Genomic DNA, 17,464 nt, shown 5'->3' with positions numbered 1-17,464 from the left:
GAATAATGAGAATGCTAAGTGTCAGAGGAGTGATGTCGATATAGAGGAGATGGCAGGTGAGCCTTGTGACCGAGCTGCCATGGACCACTGGACAGGGTCACTAAAGCAAGGGCGCAGGGACATCAAATGAATGCACCGATAATAGCTTAATTCCGTGTCTTTCATTCAAAGCAATAACACTTTCCCTCGGCTTACGTCGTTCATCACATATGTATGTAGGCTATGTCACCAAGAAACCAGGTTTTTATAACACCAGACACATCTTACTGTACGTACCTAATGGACATTCTATCATTCCGGTCTGAGTGTGTGATTTTCTCTCCCCTCACCGCTGATCTTAGACACCTCTTTGCATGTGTACATGTGTGTGTGGTCATAAAGGTATCAAACACACCATCAGTGAGCATAACAGGATGCATTGCTTCCTCAGGACGTTCCTGCAGACGCTCCTGTTGTTTCTTACGCTGTGTAATGTTTGATTTATTTGACCTTTATTTTAACAGGAAGTCACATTGAGACCAAGTTCTCTTTTGGAAGGGAGCATCTTACAACAACAAATTACACAGAGGGAACACCCCAGAAAAAAAACACAAAGCGAAAAAGAAACAAATTAAACGTTTTGTGCCATGTGTAAAGTAATGTGTTAAGTTATGTGTAAAATAATGTGTAAAGTAATGTGTGAGTGAAGGTTGTTTGTCTGCAGGAAGGAGGTGCAAACACTGTTTTCAGTGGACAGGATCAGATCATAGGAGAAACAATAGTTCTCCCTAAGTTCTTCCCCCATCCCATTGTCTTTCATGTACCACCGGACACTGGCTACATCCTTGCCAAACAGTTGGCAGTTTACACTGACAGTTATGTATAGGAACTCAATATAAACACTGGCAAGAGGATACTGTAGAACAAAGTGTCATACACACAAAGCGTAGCACAAACACACAAAACAATCTACAATAACACACATAGCTTTCAAAGCTGAAGATCACTAAGGACCTCCAGAGCAAACATGCAGGAAAAGCTCTCCCGGTTTCTCTCTTGTTGTGTTACTTTCCTCTGTCCTCTCTAATCCTCTGTGTGTGTCAAATCAAAACAACGTTTATTGGTCACGTACACAGATTTACAGGTGTTATAGCCCAGGGCAGTCCAGAGTATAATTGTCCTGTGTTTTATATATGCAGTATAGACTTTTTTCACATTTTGTTATGTTGCAGCCTTATTCTAAAATTGATGAAATTGTTTTTTTCCCTCATTAATCTACACACAATACCCCATAATGACAAAGCGTAAAAGGTTGTTTTTCCAAATGTATGGAAAACAAAGCAAAAAAAACGTATTTATGAAAGTATTCAGACCCTTTGCTATGAGACTCGAAATTGATCCCAGGTGCATCCTGTTTCCATTGATCATCCTTGAGATGTTTCTACATCTTGATTATGGTAAATTCAATTGATTGGACATGATTTGGAAAGGCACACACCTGTCTATATAAGGTCCCACACTTGACAGTGCATGTCAGAGCAAAAACTAAGGAATTGTCCGTAGAGCTCCAAGACAGGATTGTGTCGAGACACAGATCTGAGGAAGGGTATACATTTTTGTTTTCAGCAGTGAAGGTTTCCAAGAACACAGTGGCCTCCATCAATAAATGGAAGAAGTTTGGAACCACCAATACTCTTCCTAGAGCTGGCCACCCAGACAAACTGAGCAATCGGGGGAGAAGGGCCTTGGTCAGGGAGGTGACCAAGAACCCGATGGTCACTCTGACAGAGCTCCAGGGTGGAGATGGGAGAACCTTCTAGAAGGACAACCATCTCCTCAGCACTCTATCGATCAGGCCTTCAAGGTAGAGTGGCCAGACGGAAGCCACTCCTCAGTAAAAGGTACATGACAGCCCGTTTGGAGTTTACCAAAAGGCATCTAAAGGACTCTCAGACCATGAGAAACAAAATTCTCTGGTCTGATGAAACCAAGATTGAACTCGTTGACCTGAATGCCGATCATCACATCTGGGGGAAACCTAGCACCATCCCTACGGTGAAGCATGGTGGTGGCAGCATCATGCTGTGGGGATGTTTTTCAGCAGCAGGGACTAGGAGACTGGTCAGGATGAAAGGAAAGATGAACGGAGCAAAGTACAGAGAGATCCTTAATGAAAACCTTCTCCAGAGCGCTCAGGACCGCAGACTGGGTTGAAGATTCACCTTCCTACAGGACGGTAGAAACCTGTTTTCGTTTTGTCATTAATGGGTATTGTGATGTCATTAGTGGGTATTGTGATGTATTTAGTGGGTATTGTGAAGTCATTAGTGGGTATTGTGATGTCAATAGTGGGTATTGTGAGGTCATTAGTGGGTATTGTGATGTCATTAGTGGGTATTGTGTGTAGATTGATGAAGATTTTTTTTATTTCATCCATTTTAGAATAAGGCTGTAACGTAACAAAATGTGGATAAAGTCAAGGGGTCTGAATAGTTTCCGAATGCACTGTTGGAATAATGCTGTGAAATTGTGAAAATTATGATAATACCGTTTTATTGTAAGAGCTGTTTGAAAAGATGGCCTGAAATTTCTACCTGTTTTGGCGGGATGGAGTTTTGGCCTGTCACCAGGCGGTATATATAGTCAATAGAATAATAAGAAAGATATTTCCAAACCTATCTGTCAATAATAGCTAGTTATCAGTTTTCCCCTCCCCACTCAGACCACTCCCAGACAGTCTTACCTAAATTATAGCTTGAGAAGTTTCTCTTTCTAAGAAGCTTTTGATTTGATATTGAGATAAAAACGTCTCCATTGGAACTTTAACAATCCAAAGTAGATATATTAGGGTGAGCAGTGTCAGAATCCAGAATCTAAATATGAATACGTGGTGTGTATAGACAGTATATCATTTGTTAAAGAACATGGTATGTAAAGTAGTAGGTATATTAGGATGAGTCTAATCCTCTGATAATCCTCTTTGTACATGAGTGTGTTTGTGTATGTTGGGTTGAGTTGACACAGTGGCTGTGTGTATTGGTCCAAGCACTGTGGTCTAGGCACTGACCCATGGCCGTGGCCCCCAGGGGACTCTCTGTGTGTGTAGAGCCCACTCCTGACAGAGAGGCAGACAGGAACACAGCTTTGTTGGCATGGGCTCATACCAGGCTAACGGCCCCTCTGTGGTTCACTGGCTCAGTGGAGGAAGTGAAGCTTCCCACTACCCACTGGTTCTCCTCTCAGTCCCAGTACACTGCTCCTTTTATTTGGCACAAAACCTTTAGCTCCGGCCAAAGGGAGAGAGAGAGAGACAGAGAGACAGAGAGACAGAGAGAGAGAGAGAGAGAGAGAGAGAGAGAGAGAGAGAGAGAGAGAGAGAGAGAGAGAGAGAGAGAGAGAGAGAGATCAGCCAATCTCTGTGTGTGGCAGGGATGGCAAGGATGCACTGTTTACTTTGAGGCTTGAGTCACAGATGGCACAACGCATTTGCAATTAGGATAATCTCTGTGTGTGTTTTGGTCTGTGAGATGGACAGAGCGAGAGAGAGACAGAGGGAGAATGTTCTCTGTGCGTGGCTTGACCTCCTGTACAGTACATGTATGAAACAGTGTTCACTGGCTGGTATTTTAGACATCCACAGTAAATGAGATTACGTAACCAGGAATTGATGCAGCGTAGGACTGCTTGAGATGCAGAATAGGTTGGGCATTAAGCCCCCAACTATCTACTTCTTGGGTATCTTTGACAATACACACCACACTTTCAAACAGTACATGAGTGTCAGAGTGTGTCAGCTTGTCTAAAATGTTTGGTTACACAATATACACAACACCTGCAAATAATGCTTATGTATAAATGCATTTGAATATGACTATGTTGTGCTTTGTCGTAGGAAGTCTGGAGCAATTCATATTATGACTGTTTCCGTAGTTGTGTCATGCGCTATGGAGTGGTAGAGTTATGACATACTATATTCTAAATGCATAACTTAGTTGTGGTTCAGACAATGTTACCACTACCAGATGACAGTGTTACCATTACTAGATGACAGTGCTACCATTACCAGATGACAGTGTTACCATTACTAGATGAGAGTGTTACCATTACTAGATGACAGTGTTACCATTACCAGATGACAGTGTTACCATTACTAGATGACAGTGTTACCATTACTAGATGACAGTGTTACCATTACTAGATGACAGTGTTACCATTACCAGATGACTGTGTTACCATTACCAGATGACAGAGTGACCAGTACTACCAGATGACAGTGTTACCATTACTAGATGACAGTGTTACCATTACTAGATGACAGTGTTACCATTACCAGATGACAGTGTTATCATTACCAGATGACAGTGTTACCATTACTAGATTACAGTGTTACCATTACTAGATTACAGTGTTACCATTACTAGATTACAGTGTTACCATTACCAGATGACAGTGTTACCAGTACTACCAGATGACAGTGTTACCATTACTAGATGACAGTGTTACCATTACTAGATGACAGTGTTACCATTACCAGATGACAGTGTTATCATTACCAGATGACAGTGTTACCATTACTAGATTACAGTGATACCATTACTAGATTACAGTGTTACCATTACCAGATCACAGTGTTACCATTACTAGATTACAGTGTTATCATTACTAGATGACAGTGTTACCATTACCAGATGACAGTGTTATCATTACCAGATGACAGTGTTACCATTACTAGATTACAGTGTTACCATTACTAGATTACAGTGTTACCATTACCAGATCACAGTGTTACCATTACTAGATGACAGTGTTACCATTACCAGATGACAGTGTTATCATTACCAGATGACAGTGTTACCATTACTAGATTACAGTGTTACCATTACTAGATGACAGTGTTACCATTACCAGATCACAGTGTTACCATTACTAGATTACAGTGTTACCATTACTAGATGACAATGTTACCATTACCAGATCACAGTGTTACCATTACTAGATGACAGTGTTACCATTACCAGATCACAGTGTTACCATTACTAGATTACAGTGTTACCATTACTAGATGACAGTGTTACCATTACTAGATGACAGTGTTACCATTACCAGATGACAGTGTTATCATTACCAGATGACAGTGTTACCATTACTAGATCACAGTGTTACCATTACTAGATGACAGTGTTACCATTACCAGATCACAGTGTTACCATTACTAGATTACAGTGTTATCATTACCTGATGAGAGTGTTACCATTACTAGATTACAGTGTTACCATTACTAGATGACAGTGTTACCATTACTAGATCACCGTGTTACCATGACTAGATGGCAGTGTTACCAATATTACCAGATGACAGTGTTACAAGTACTACCAGATGACAGTGTTACCAGTACTACCAGATGACAGAGTGACCAGTACTACCAGATGGCAGTGTTACCATTACTAGATGACAGTGTTACAATTACCAGATGACAGTGTTACCATTACTAGATGACAGTGTTACAATTACCAGATGCCAGTGTTACCATTACTAGATTACAGTGTTACCATTACCAGATGACAGTGTTACCAGTACTACCAGATGACAGAGTTACCATGACTAGATGGCAGTGTTACCAATATTACCAGATGACAGTGTTACAAGTACTACCAGATGACAGTGTTACCAGTACTACCAGATGACAGTGTAACCATTACCGGATGACAGTGTTACCAATACTACCCGATGACAGTGTTACCAATACTACCAGATGACAGTGTTACCAATACTACCAGATGACAGTGTTACCATTACCAGATGACAGAATTACCAGTACTACCAGATGACAGTGTTACCAGTACCAGACGACAGTGTTAACAGTAGTAAAATGTCACAGTGTTAACAGTACTACCAGATTACAGTTTTCTCACTACCAGATGACTGTGTTAACAGTACTACCAGGTGAAAGTGTTACCAGTACCAGATGATAGTGTTTGCAGTACTACCAGATGACAGTGTTACCATTACTACCAGATGGCAGGTGTTACCATTACTACCAGATTGCAGGTGTCACCACTACCAGATGACAGTATTACCAGTACTACCAGATGACAGTATTACCAGTACTACCAGATGACAGTATTACCAGTACTACCAGATGACAGTGTTATCAGTACTACCAGATGACAGTGTAATCAGTACTGCCAGATTACAGTGTTATCAGTACTGCCAGATTACAGTGTTATCAGGACTACCAGATGACATTGTTACGTTTACTACCAGAGGATAGTGTTATCATCACTACCAGATGACAGTGTTATCACTTCCAGATGACAGTTGTTACGTTTACTACCAGATGACATTGTTATCATTACTACCAGATGACAGGTGTTACCATTTTCAGTTGACAGGAATTACCACTACCAGATTTACCTTTATGTTGGTGCCCTGGAAGAGATTCATCTGGGGGCGAAAGAAACACACACCTGTTTAGGCGAGGTGTAGGCTAGCGGAGTAGAACCCTAGAAAAAGAAAAGGAGAGCCGCACACTCTAGGAGCTCAGATAAAATAATGTAATAACCTAACATCCAGCGTTATGACAGACAAGCTGTTTTCATCAGGGTCCTGGAAGAGGTTATTAACAATATGTGGTTCTCCAGATATTATGTCCTAATTTGTCCTAGCTTTCACACACGAATGCCTGGGATTATAGAGCATCTACAATTTTACCAGGAATGTGATTTTCATTTGGGCCGTTCATCTCCTCAGAGACCAAGTGCGGCTTACCCACACCACAGACATCATTCAGACAGACACACGCACACACACACACACACACACACACATACATACACACAGAAATACACAGCCCAGCTATTCCAAACTTCCTGTATGTGTTTCATAACTCAGTGTTTTCATTTCTAAGGCGTACTTCCTAGTTTCCACTCTCACATCATTAGCCTATGAGATTCTTTCTCACCAGCGATGCTTGGCCATAGCAGTGGGGAGTGTGACACAACATAACACAGACTAGCTGCTATCATTAGTCTACAGAAGAAATGTGTTTGATGAGAATCCATGCTAATGTTGTAATCTACTGTAGTTAGGTGTTGGAATCCGTGTAACGTTTGTAATTGATGAGTCCAGGTTTTTGTCATTTAGTAGGTAAATGCATGTGGTCTCGCTTTTGCTCATTATTTTATTGTGGTGGTAAATGCTGTCCCTTGACTTTGGCACCATGTAAAAACACGTGGTAATGAATATTGTGTTTTATTTAACTGTTATTTAATAAGAAAACATATTTACATCCTTTACACCGCAACACATCCATTTATATGCATTGTAGAAAATATTGGGGGCTAGCAGGTTGGCTTGTCCCACTGGTATAGATGAGGAGTGACATGTTTTGTGAGTTTAGATATATCTATCTATTATTTTGAATGCTAGACAATGAACACAATTATTGAATATATTGTTTAGATCAATAAAAATAAAAAACACTATTAAAATACCTATTTCTTTAAATAGTATAATGTGTCCCTCAGTTTGATTTCATTGGTGTTACCACCTTGACAAATCACTGTTTACAAAGATATACAGGGACCTTGATTATTCCCTCCAGTAGCAAACTGTTATCGAGGGAGGAGTCTATAAATCCTCTTCAGGATCGGACCCTTTTTTTCAATTGTCGCCTAAAATGACATACCTGAATCTAACTGCCTGTAACTCAGGCCCTGAAGCAAGGATATGCATATTCTTGGTACCATTTGAAAGGAAACACTTTGACGTTTGTGGAAATGTGAAAGGAATGTAGGAGAATATAACACAATAGATCTGGTAAAGAAAATACAAAGAAAAAACCAACCGTTCTTTTATATATTTTTTTGCACCATCATCTTTGAAATGCAAGAGAAAGGCCATCATGTATTATTCCAGCCCAGCTGCAATTTAGATTTTGGCCACTATATGGCAGCAGTGAATGTACAACGTTTTAGACTGAGCCAATGAACCATTGCATTTCTGTTCAAAATGTTGTTTCCAACTGCCCAAATGTGCCTAATTGGTTTATTAATAACTTTTCATGTTCAAAACTGTGCACTCTCCTCAAACAATAACATGGTATTATTTCACTGTAATAGATACTGTAAATTGGACAGTGCAGTTAGATTAACAAGAATTGTAATTTTCTGCCAATATCAGATATGTCTTGGGAAATTGTCTTGTTACTTACAACCTCATGCTAATAGCATTAGCCTACATTAGCTCAACGTCCCGCAGGGGACCCACCGATCCTGAAATACAAATATTACTGGTGACACAATGTTACCATAATGGTAAAGTCATTAAGCTACCATAGTCGTTTATTTAGAATGCGAAGATGTACCAGGGCTCCCAAGTGGCGCAGCAGTCTAAGGCACTGCATCTCAGTGCTAGAGGTATCACTACAGACACCCTGGTTAGTACCCAGGCTGTATCACAACCGGCCGTGATTGAGAGTCCCATAGGGTGGCGCACAATTGGCCCAGCGTGGTCCTGGTTTGGCCGGTGTAGGCCTTCGTTGTAAATAAGAATTAGTTCTTAACTGACTTGCCTAGTTAAATAAAGGTAAACAATTTTTGTATTTTTTTTAAATTAAAATGCAATGCACAAATGCCACCGTAATTGAAAAATGACCTTGAGATAGCAAGGCTAAGAAGTTTACGATGCTATGTAGCCTTGAACACATACCGATTCCTGCCCTCTTTTTGAAGAGGTGCATCTCATCTGGAACATATCTGTCTTCCCACAGAATGTTGGGGTCATCCCAGGCCCTGTTAGTGTTGTTATGTGTCAATTCCAAGTGGCTAGGCTGGTGTCCACCAACCAGGTCCGCTAGTCACATACCTGGGACTAATGTGGCGTCGTTGTCAGAAGAAGTAAAAATTATATTTATCTAGTTTAGGATCTCTGGCCTCCTTTACTGTGTCTTCTGGCAATGTTGCAAAAGGCCACAATGAGCTGTTTTTGTTCCTCGTTATTTATCTTTCACTGAGGCAGTTTACATGTCCAGCTGATTTGATCCATCATGACCCACATGGTTTCATTACAGCATGCTGCCATCTATTGGACAAAAATAGAAGTACACTAGAGAGCTTAGCAAGTAGCCTGACGCGTGCAGCTTTATGTATTGACTTCATTGATATAAAGGCTGTTGTTATGAACAGGGAACACAGATAAATACAGATCAATACAGATCAATATAAAGCTGTATCTGATCTTGTTCCCCCAGGGTCTTTCAACCCAGACTTTCGTCCTCCTGAGACGCTGTTCAAGGTGATCTTCTGGCTGGGCTACTTCAACTCCTGTCTCAACCCCATCATCTACCCCTGCTACAGCCGAGAGTTCAAACTGGCCTTCATACGCATCCTCAGGTTGGTCTATTACTTTAATACCTATCATATTACTGTACTCCTTCATTAATCTGCATCCTCCGGTTGGTCTATTACTTTAATACCTATCATATTACTGTACTCCTTCATTAATCTGCATCCTCCGGTTGGCCTATTACTTTAATACCTATCATATTACTGTACTCCTTCATTAATCTGCATCCTCCGGTTGGCCTATTACTTTAATACCTATCATATTACTGTACTCCTTCATTAATCTGCATCCTCCGGTTGGCCTATTACTTTAATACCTATCATATTACTGTACTCCTTCATTAATCTGCATCCTCCGGTTGGTCTATTACTTTAATACCTATCATATTACTGTACTCCTTCATTAATCTGCATCCTCCGGTTGGTCTATTACTTTAATACCTATCATATTACTGTACTCCTTCATTAATCTGCATCCTCCGGTTGGTCTATTACTTTAATACCTATCATATTACTGTACTCCTTCATTAATCTGCATCCTCCGGTTGGTCTATTACTTTAATACCTATCATATTACTGTACTCCTTCATTAATCTGCATCCTCCGGTTGGCCTATTACTTTAATACCTATCATATTACTGTACTCCTTCATTAATCTGCATCCTCCGGTTGGTCTATTACTTTAATACCTATCATATTACTGTACTCCTTCATTAATCTGCATCCTCCGGTTGGTCTATTACTTTAATACCTATCATATTACTGTACTCCTTCATTAATCTGCATCCTCCGGTTGGTCTATTACTTTAATACCTATCATATTACTGTACTCCTTCATTAATCTGCATCCTCCGGTTGGCCTTTCGTATTTCTTAGGCCAATCATATAAAATGATGTTAGAGTATGTACATTGTGTCTGTAACTATGGAAACAAAAGACACATTTCAATGGACAATGTTTTTTAATTTAAAATGTTCCCGCCCCTCCTCAACCTTAGATGCCAGTGTCACTATAGAAGTCGCCCAGGCTGGCGGGCTTCCAACTACCGCACCTCCCACTTTAACTCCTCTGGCCACTCACGGAAGAACTCTGCAGAGTCTGGCTACTCAAGGAAGAACTCTGCCTGCCTCAACGGGAGCCAGCGCACCCTGCCCTCCTCAGCCAGCCCCAGCCCCAGCTACCTGCCGTCCTGCGCAGAGGGGGAGACCCTCTCCACCTGCTGGGCCTCTGCCACCTCCAGGCCCTCCTCTATGCTGCCTGGGAGTCCTGCTGACTGCCAGCTGGGGACACTGAGGGGGGGTGTGGGGGGTGGAGGGACTCAGAGGGGGATGTCTCACAGGAAGTCCAGCCAGGGGGTGTTCTCGTTCCCATGTGGCGAGCGTGGAGGGGACATACCTGAGGATAAGGTTTGACTGTCTGGGAGTCTTACAGTCATCAGTTGTTCTTAAATGATTCCTGATGGGGATTTAAATCATGTTCAGTACCTGATTGATGAGGGGGAGTGATGTATCGTTCCATTTACTGTCAATGGTTCAAGTCGAGTCAAACTGTCAATGGTTTTGTATCGTTGGCATGGATAATGGTTGAAGGAGTAGAGATAGAGTTACAGAGGCCTCTGCTGTATGTTAGCAGGTATTACTGAGCATCAGGGTCAGTCCAGCATCTGTTCAATGGAACAGTGTCAGATGGAAATGACTACAGATGAAGCTGTCTTGTATTTCTCAGAGACATGATCAAGGGCAATAGTGAAGCAATGGGATAAACCACATGAACTGTACATTATGGATTTGACTATAGCAGACCAATGCATGCATCTGTTTGAAGGCTGTACATACAGGGAGATTCTCGTTTGGGCCAAAGTCCGTCCTCTGTCCTCTCTCCTCCGTGACCCAGAAACCGATAAGTGGTTTAATGTTGGAGGAGTGTGTTAATTCGTTAGTGGGAGAACGAAAGAGTGTCTTCCCCTCCTCAATGGCCACCTTTCATCAAGGATACTCATGTGTATCCTAACGCGGAAGAGTTTTGAAATAAGCCACACCCCCTTTGAATCAGCTTTTATGTCAGAGGAGAAAAAAATTAACACATTTAAAAATAATATGCTACTTATTGTTTTATCTATAAATGTCTTGAACAACTAATTTAATTTGTTTTGAGCACTTTACACGTGGTTGGGGGATCCACCTGTGTAAATGTAAATTTCCTAATGATGCCCAAGTGGAAAGGACCGTCTCATTTCAAGCAACTGTATTTTCATCCACGTTCACTCTCCTCGCCGACTCTCCTTGATTAACTTGGACCTTTTTCAAAAGGAGGCGAGAGAGGACGGAGGAGAGAGGACGGAAGAGAGAGGACGCAGTATTGGCCCAAGGACTGGGAGAGACTATGCTACCTTGGGACTACCTGTAGAATTGCACCCTAATCTGTCATTCCTTCTCTTTCAGCTGGTCTGATCTGTGAATGTTTCTGGTCTCCTGGGGCTGTGGTCATTCTCTTTCAGTTGGTCTTGAACTGTGAATGATTCTGGTCTCCTGGGTCTGTGGTCATTCTCTTTCAGTTGGTCTGATCTGTGAATGTTTCTGGTCTGTGGTCAGTCGGAGAATGGTGCTATATGTAAAGAGCAGATGATCACATTTCTGTTAATGTCACTCATTGTCTTTATGGTGTGTTTACTTAAATAAAGTATAACCTGGTTTATCCGGTGTAGTAATCATATGGACAAACATCTAGTGGGTAAATAAAGTCGAACCTGGTTTATCTGGTGTAGTAATCATATGGACAAACATCTAGTGGGTAAATAAAGTCTAACCTGGTTTATCTGGTGTAGTAATCATATGTACAACCATCTAGTGGGTAAATAAAGTCTTACCTGGTTTATCTGGTGTAGTAATCATATTGACAAACATCTAGTGGGTAAATAAAGTCTAACCTGGTTTATCTGGTGTAGTAATCATATGTACAACCATCTAGTGGGTAAATAAAGTCTTACCTGGTTTATCTGGTGTAGTAATCATATTGACAAACATCTAGTGGGTAAATAAAGTCTAACCTGGTTTATCTGGTGTAGTAATCATATTGACAAACATCTAGTGGGTAAATAAAGTCTAACCTGGTTTATCTGGTGTAGTAATCATATGGACAAACATCTAGTGGGTAAATAAAGTCTAACCTGGTTTATCTGGTGTAGTAATCATATGGACAAACATCTAGTGGGTAAATAAAGTCTAACCTGGTTTATCTGGTGTAGTAATCATATGGACAAACATCTAGTGGGTAAATAAAGTCTAACCTGGTTTATCTGGTGTAGTAATCATATGGACAAACATCTAGTGGGTAAATAAAGTCTAACCTGGTTTATCTGGTGTAGTAATCATATGGACAAACATCTAGTGAGTATGAAAAGGTGTGTAGATAACATTGAGGTGTGTTTTTTTGAGAGAAGAAAAAAACCACTGCTCTGGTTACACTGTAATCTGATACACTCTGTAAATAAATATATTTCAAAATATTCCTCAAACTGTCATTCATATGTCAAAGATACAATATTGTATGTTGCCTACTTAGATTAAGGATTCGCAAGGAGAGAGAGAGAGAGAGAGAGAGAGAGAGAGAGAGAGCGAGCACTGGATCGATCAGGCCTCTTCTGGAAGAGCCATATGAAGCCATAGCTACCTAGTCTTCTCATTCATGCCCAGTTACCCCCTGACACCCAAATGCATGCTGGTTAATGATTGACATGTGTAGTGCTGCTATGTCCACCCATGGCTGGAGATGCACAGCTGGGAGATGTAGAGACAAACAGCACTGAGAGGGGACAAGGCAGTCCCTGATAAAGGAAGAGAGAGAGCGTAATCGGACTGTTAGACTCCAACCGAAAGCCATAGGTCAATCGCTCAAACTAAGAGGATATTTATCTATAAATTAAGGGATTTTATCTTCAGCTAAGTCAGGATACATTGAGTTTATATATTTAGTGAGGCATATGGCTGAAAGCCTCTTGTGATTGTAGTTATCAGTCTAATTCATTTACACCTTCTGGGTTCTCAGTAATTGGCCTGTCGATGTGGATGGCTGGCGATCTCTCTCATGGTGTTCTACTCTCTGGGTCCAACTCTTCCACCACAGACTACATCAACCTCACCGATACTGGGGGGCACAACGAGAGCACCTCAGCCCTGCTCCGGAGCACCGCCTTCAAAGTGTGTGTGCTCTGCGTCCTCATCCCCATACCGGTATTCGCCATACTGGGCAACCTCCTCATCGTGGCTTCTGTCGGACGCTTCCGGAACCTCCAGACGCCCACCAACACCTTCATTGTCTCTTTAGCAATGGCGGACTTTAGCAATGGTTGTTCGGACGAAACTTCTGTGTGGCCCACTTCCTGTTGGACATGACCCTGTGCACTTCCTCCATCTTTAACCTTCAGCTGTGTTGCATTGGACCGGTACGTGGCAGTGTGCGACCCGCTTCACTACCCCACCCGCATGTCTCCCAGACGGGTCACCATGATCCTCCTGCTCTCCTGGCTGCTCCCCCTCCTCATCTCCTCCCTCTGCGTCTCCCTCAGCATGTACTATCTGACGCCCCCTACTGGGCACAGGGGCACTCAGCAGGAAAGCCAGACCTGTGTGCCCCAGATCCACACACCCTATTCTGTGGCTGACTCTATGGTGTGTTTCTTCATTCCTGTTGTGTTCATGCTGTTTGCCTATGGGAGGATCTTTATGGTGGCTCAGAGGCAGGTGGATCCATGCCATGGAGAACCATCCCGGGCAGCTCCACACGGACCAGAACCCTATCAGGGAAGGCCCAGCCAGGCCAGACCCAGCCAGACCAGACCCAGCCAGGCCAGACCCAGCCAGGCCAGACCCAGCCAGACCAGACCCAGCCAGGCCAGACCCAGCCAGGCCAGACCCAGCCAGGCCAGACCCAGCAAGGCCAGACCCAGCCAGACCAGACCCAGCCAGGCCAGACCCAGCCAGGCCAGACCCAGCCAGACCAGACCCAGCCAGGCCAGGCCAGACCCAGCCAGGCCAGACCCAGCCAGGCCAGACCCAGGCAGGCCAGACCCAGCCAGACCAGACCCAGCCAGATCAAATCCAGCCAGGCCAGACCCAGCCAGGCCAGACCCAGCCAGGCCAGACCCAGCCAGACCAGACCCAGCCAGATCAAATCCAGCCAGGCCAGACCCAGCCAGGCCAGACCCAGCCAGGCCAGACCCAGCCAGACCAGACCCACCCAGATCAAATCCAGCCAGGCCAGACCCAGCCAGGCCAGACCCAGCCAGATCAGATCCAGCCAGGCGAGTCCAGGCTAGGTTGGGGGGCTTCTCCATCAGAAAGGAGAACAAGGCTGCAAGGACCCTGGGTTTGATCATGGTGGTGTTCCTAATGTGCTGGCTCCTCTACTTCTGTATCAACATAGCCTTTACTCTGTGGGGAGACAGGATCAGCCCCATAGTCCTAGAGGCCTCTATGTGGCTGGGCTATGCTAACTCATCTCTGAATCCTTTTATTTATGCCTTCTTCAATAAAAACCTTTGCCATGCGTTTGTGGCCATCTTGGGTTGTGAGATACTAGGCAGGCAGATTAGGTGGTGTTTGGTGTCTACTCAGGAGATCAGTAGGCAGGTACATACTTTAGTTACCTTGGAAACCATCTCAAAATGACTGCCGGAGTGCAAGTAGATTCCTTTTATTAAACAGGAAATGTATTGGTTACATACACATATTTAGCAGATGTTATTGCGGGTGTAGCGAAATGCTTGTGTTCCTAGCAACAGTGCAGTAGTGTCTGACATCTCACAACAATACACGTATCAAAAGTAAAAGAATGGAATATATAAATATTAGGACGAAAAATGTCGGAGTGGCATTGATTAAATACAGTAGAATAGAATACAGTATATACATATGAGATGAGTATCGCAGTATGTAAATATTATTAAAGTGACTAGTGTTCCATTATTAAAGTGGCCAGTGATTCCATTTCTATATATATAGGGCAGCAGCCTCCAAGGTGAAGGGGGTTGAGTAGCTGGGTGGTAGCCGGCTAGTGATGGCTATTTATCAGTCTGATGGCCTTGAGATAGAAGCTGTTTTTCAGTCTCTCAGTCCCAGCTTTGATGAACCTTCTGGATGATTGCGGGGTGAACAGGACGTGGCTCGGGTGGTTGATGTTCTTGATGATCTGTTTGGCCTTCGCTGTTGTGCCTTCTTCACCACACTGTCTGTGTGGGTGGACCAATTCAGATTGTCAGTGATGTGTATGCCAAGGAACTTGAAGCTTTCCACCTTCTCCACTGCGGTCCTGTCAATGTGAATAGGGGCATGCTCCCTCTGCTGTTTCCCGAAGTCCACGATCAGCTCCTTCATTTTGTTGACGTTGAGGGAGAGGTTATTTTCCTGGCACCACTCCGCCATGGCCCTCACCTCCTCCCTGTAGGCTGTCTCGTCATTTTTGGTAATCAGGCCTACTACTGTTGTTTCGTCTGCAAACTTGATGATTGAGTGATTGAGTTGGAGGCGTCCATGGCCACGCAGTCATGGGTGAACAGGGAGTACAGGAGGGGGCTGAGCACGCACCCCTGTGTGGCCCCTGTGTTGAGGATCAGCGAAGTGGAGGTTTTGTTTCCTACCTTCACCATCTGGGGGGCGGCCGTCAGGAAGTCCAGGGCCCAGTTGCACAGGGCAGGGTTCAGACCCAGGGCCCTGAGCTTAATGATGAGCTTGGAGGGTACTATGGGGTTGAAGGCAGAGCTATAGTCAATGAACAGCATTCTGACTTAGGTATTCCTCTTGTCCAGGTGGGATAGGGCAGTGTGCAGTGCGATGGCGATTGCATCGTCTGTGGATCTATTGGGGCGGTTAGCAAATTGAAGTGCGTCTCGGGTGTGATCCTTAACTAGCCTCTCAAAGCACATCATGATGACAGAAGTGAGTGGTATGGGGCGATAGTCATTTAGGTCAGTTATCTTTACTTTCTTGGGTACAGGAACAATTGTGGATATCTTGAAGCAAGTGGGAACAGCAGACTGGGATAGAGAGAGATTGAATATGTCCGTAAAACTCCAGTCACCTGTTCTGCGCATGCTCTGAGGATGCGGCTAGCCATGCCATCTGGGCCTGCAGCCTTGCGAGTGTTAACACGCTTAAATGTCTTACTCACGTCGGCCACGGAAAACGAGGGTGGGCTGAGAGTGGGCTGCATCGGTGGCACTGTGTTATTTCCAAAGCGGGTGAAGAAGGTGTTTAGCTTGTCTGGGAGCCAGACGTCGGTGGCTGCGACGTGGCTGGTTTTCCCGTTGTAATCTGTGATTGTCTGTAGACCCTACCACATGCGTCTCGTGTCTGAACCGTTGAATTGCGACTCCACTTTGTCTCTGTACTGACGTTTTGCCTGTTATATTGCCTTATGGAAGGAATAACTCCACTGTTTGTATTCAACCATATTCCCAGTCACTCTGCCATGGTTAAATGCGGTGGTCCGCGCTTTCAGATTTGCGCGAATGCTGCCATCTAGCCACGGTTTCTGGTTTGGGTATGTTTTAATAGTCACTGTGGGAACAACATACCCTATACACTTCCTGATGAACTCAGTCACAGTGTCCATGTATACGTCAATGTTATTCTCAGAGGCTACCCAGAACATGTCCCAGTCCGCATGATCAAGACAATCTTGAAGCATGGATTCTGATTGGTCAGATCAGCGTTGAATAGACCTTAGCACGTGTACTTCCTGTTTGAGTTTCTTCCTATAGGAAGGGAGGAGCAAAATGGAGTCGTGATCTGATTTGCCGAAGGGAGGGCGGGGAGGGCCTTGTAGGCATTTCGAAAAGACGAGTAGCAGTGATCTAGTGTTTTCATAAGCGAGTACTACAGTCAATGTGTTGATAGAACTTCGGTAGTGATTTCCTCAAATTTGCTTTGTTAAAAAAAGGTGCATGTTTTAAGATCTGACAAGTCTCCCATTTCACTCCCTCTCTGTCTCTTTGTGCTGTTTTGTTGAAATGAACCTGTAGCTATATCATTGTTTCTTTCACTGAATAAAAGAGGAAATAATATGGTGTCAAGATATTCTCTTTATCCTCTCTGTCGTGAGATTGTTATCATTTGAAGGTGTCAGTGCTTGCAGTGTCATTGCGT

General features: G+C 43.4%; 1 protein-coding gene across 1 annotated transcript in view; it reads left to right on the top strand.

Annotated features, from left to right (window-relative positions):
• The window catches only part of LOC120062553 (alpha-1A adrenergic receptor-like), a 26,408-nt gene extending 13,692 nt beyond the window's left edge, over nucleotides 1-12,716 (top strand). Inside the window, exons 2-3 of the mRNA XM_039012609.1 lie at nucleotides 9,230-9,371; nucleotides 10,321-12,716. Of these exons, the coding sequence (XP_038868537.1) occupies nucleotides 9,230-9,371; nucleotides 10,321-10,735 (557 nt within the window). The 3' untranslated portion in view covers nucleotides 10,736-12,716. The remainder of the gene's footprint in view (nucleotides 1-9,229; nucleotides 9,372-10,320) is intronic.
• The last annotated feature ends 4,748 nt before the right edge of the window (nucleotides 12,717-17,464 follow it).

This window comes from Salvelinus namaycush, chromosome 17 (genome assembly GCF_016432855.1).
Source record: "Salvelinus namaycush isolate Seneca chromosome 17, SaNama_1.0, whole genome shotgun sequence".
Lineage (NCBI taxonomy): Eukaryota > Metazoa > Chordata > Actinopteri > Salmoniformes > Salmonidae > Salvelinus > Salvelinus namaycush.
Note: the sequence above shows the minus strand (reverse complement) of the source record. Positions and strands in the feature narration are given on the sequence as shown.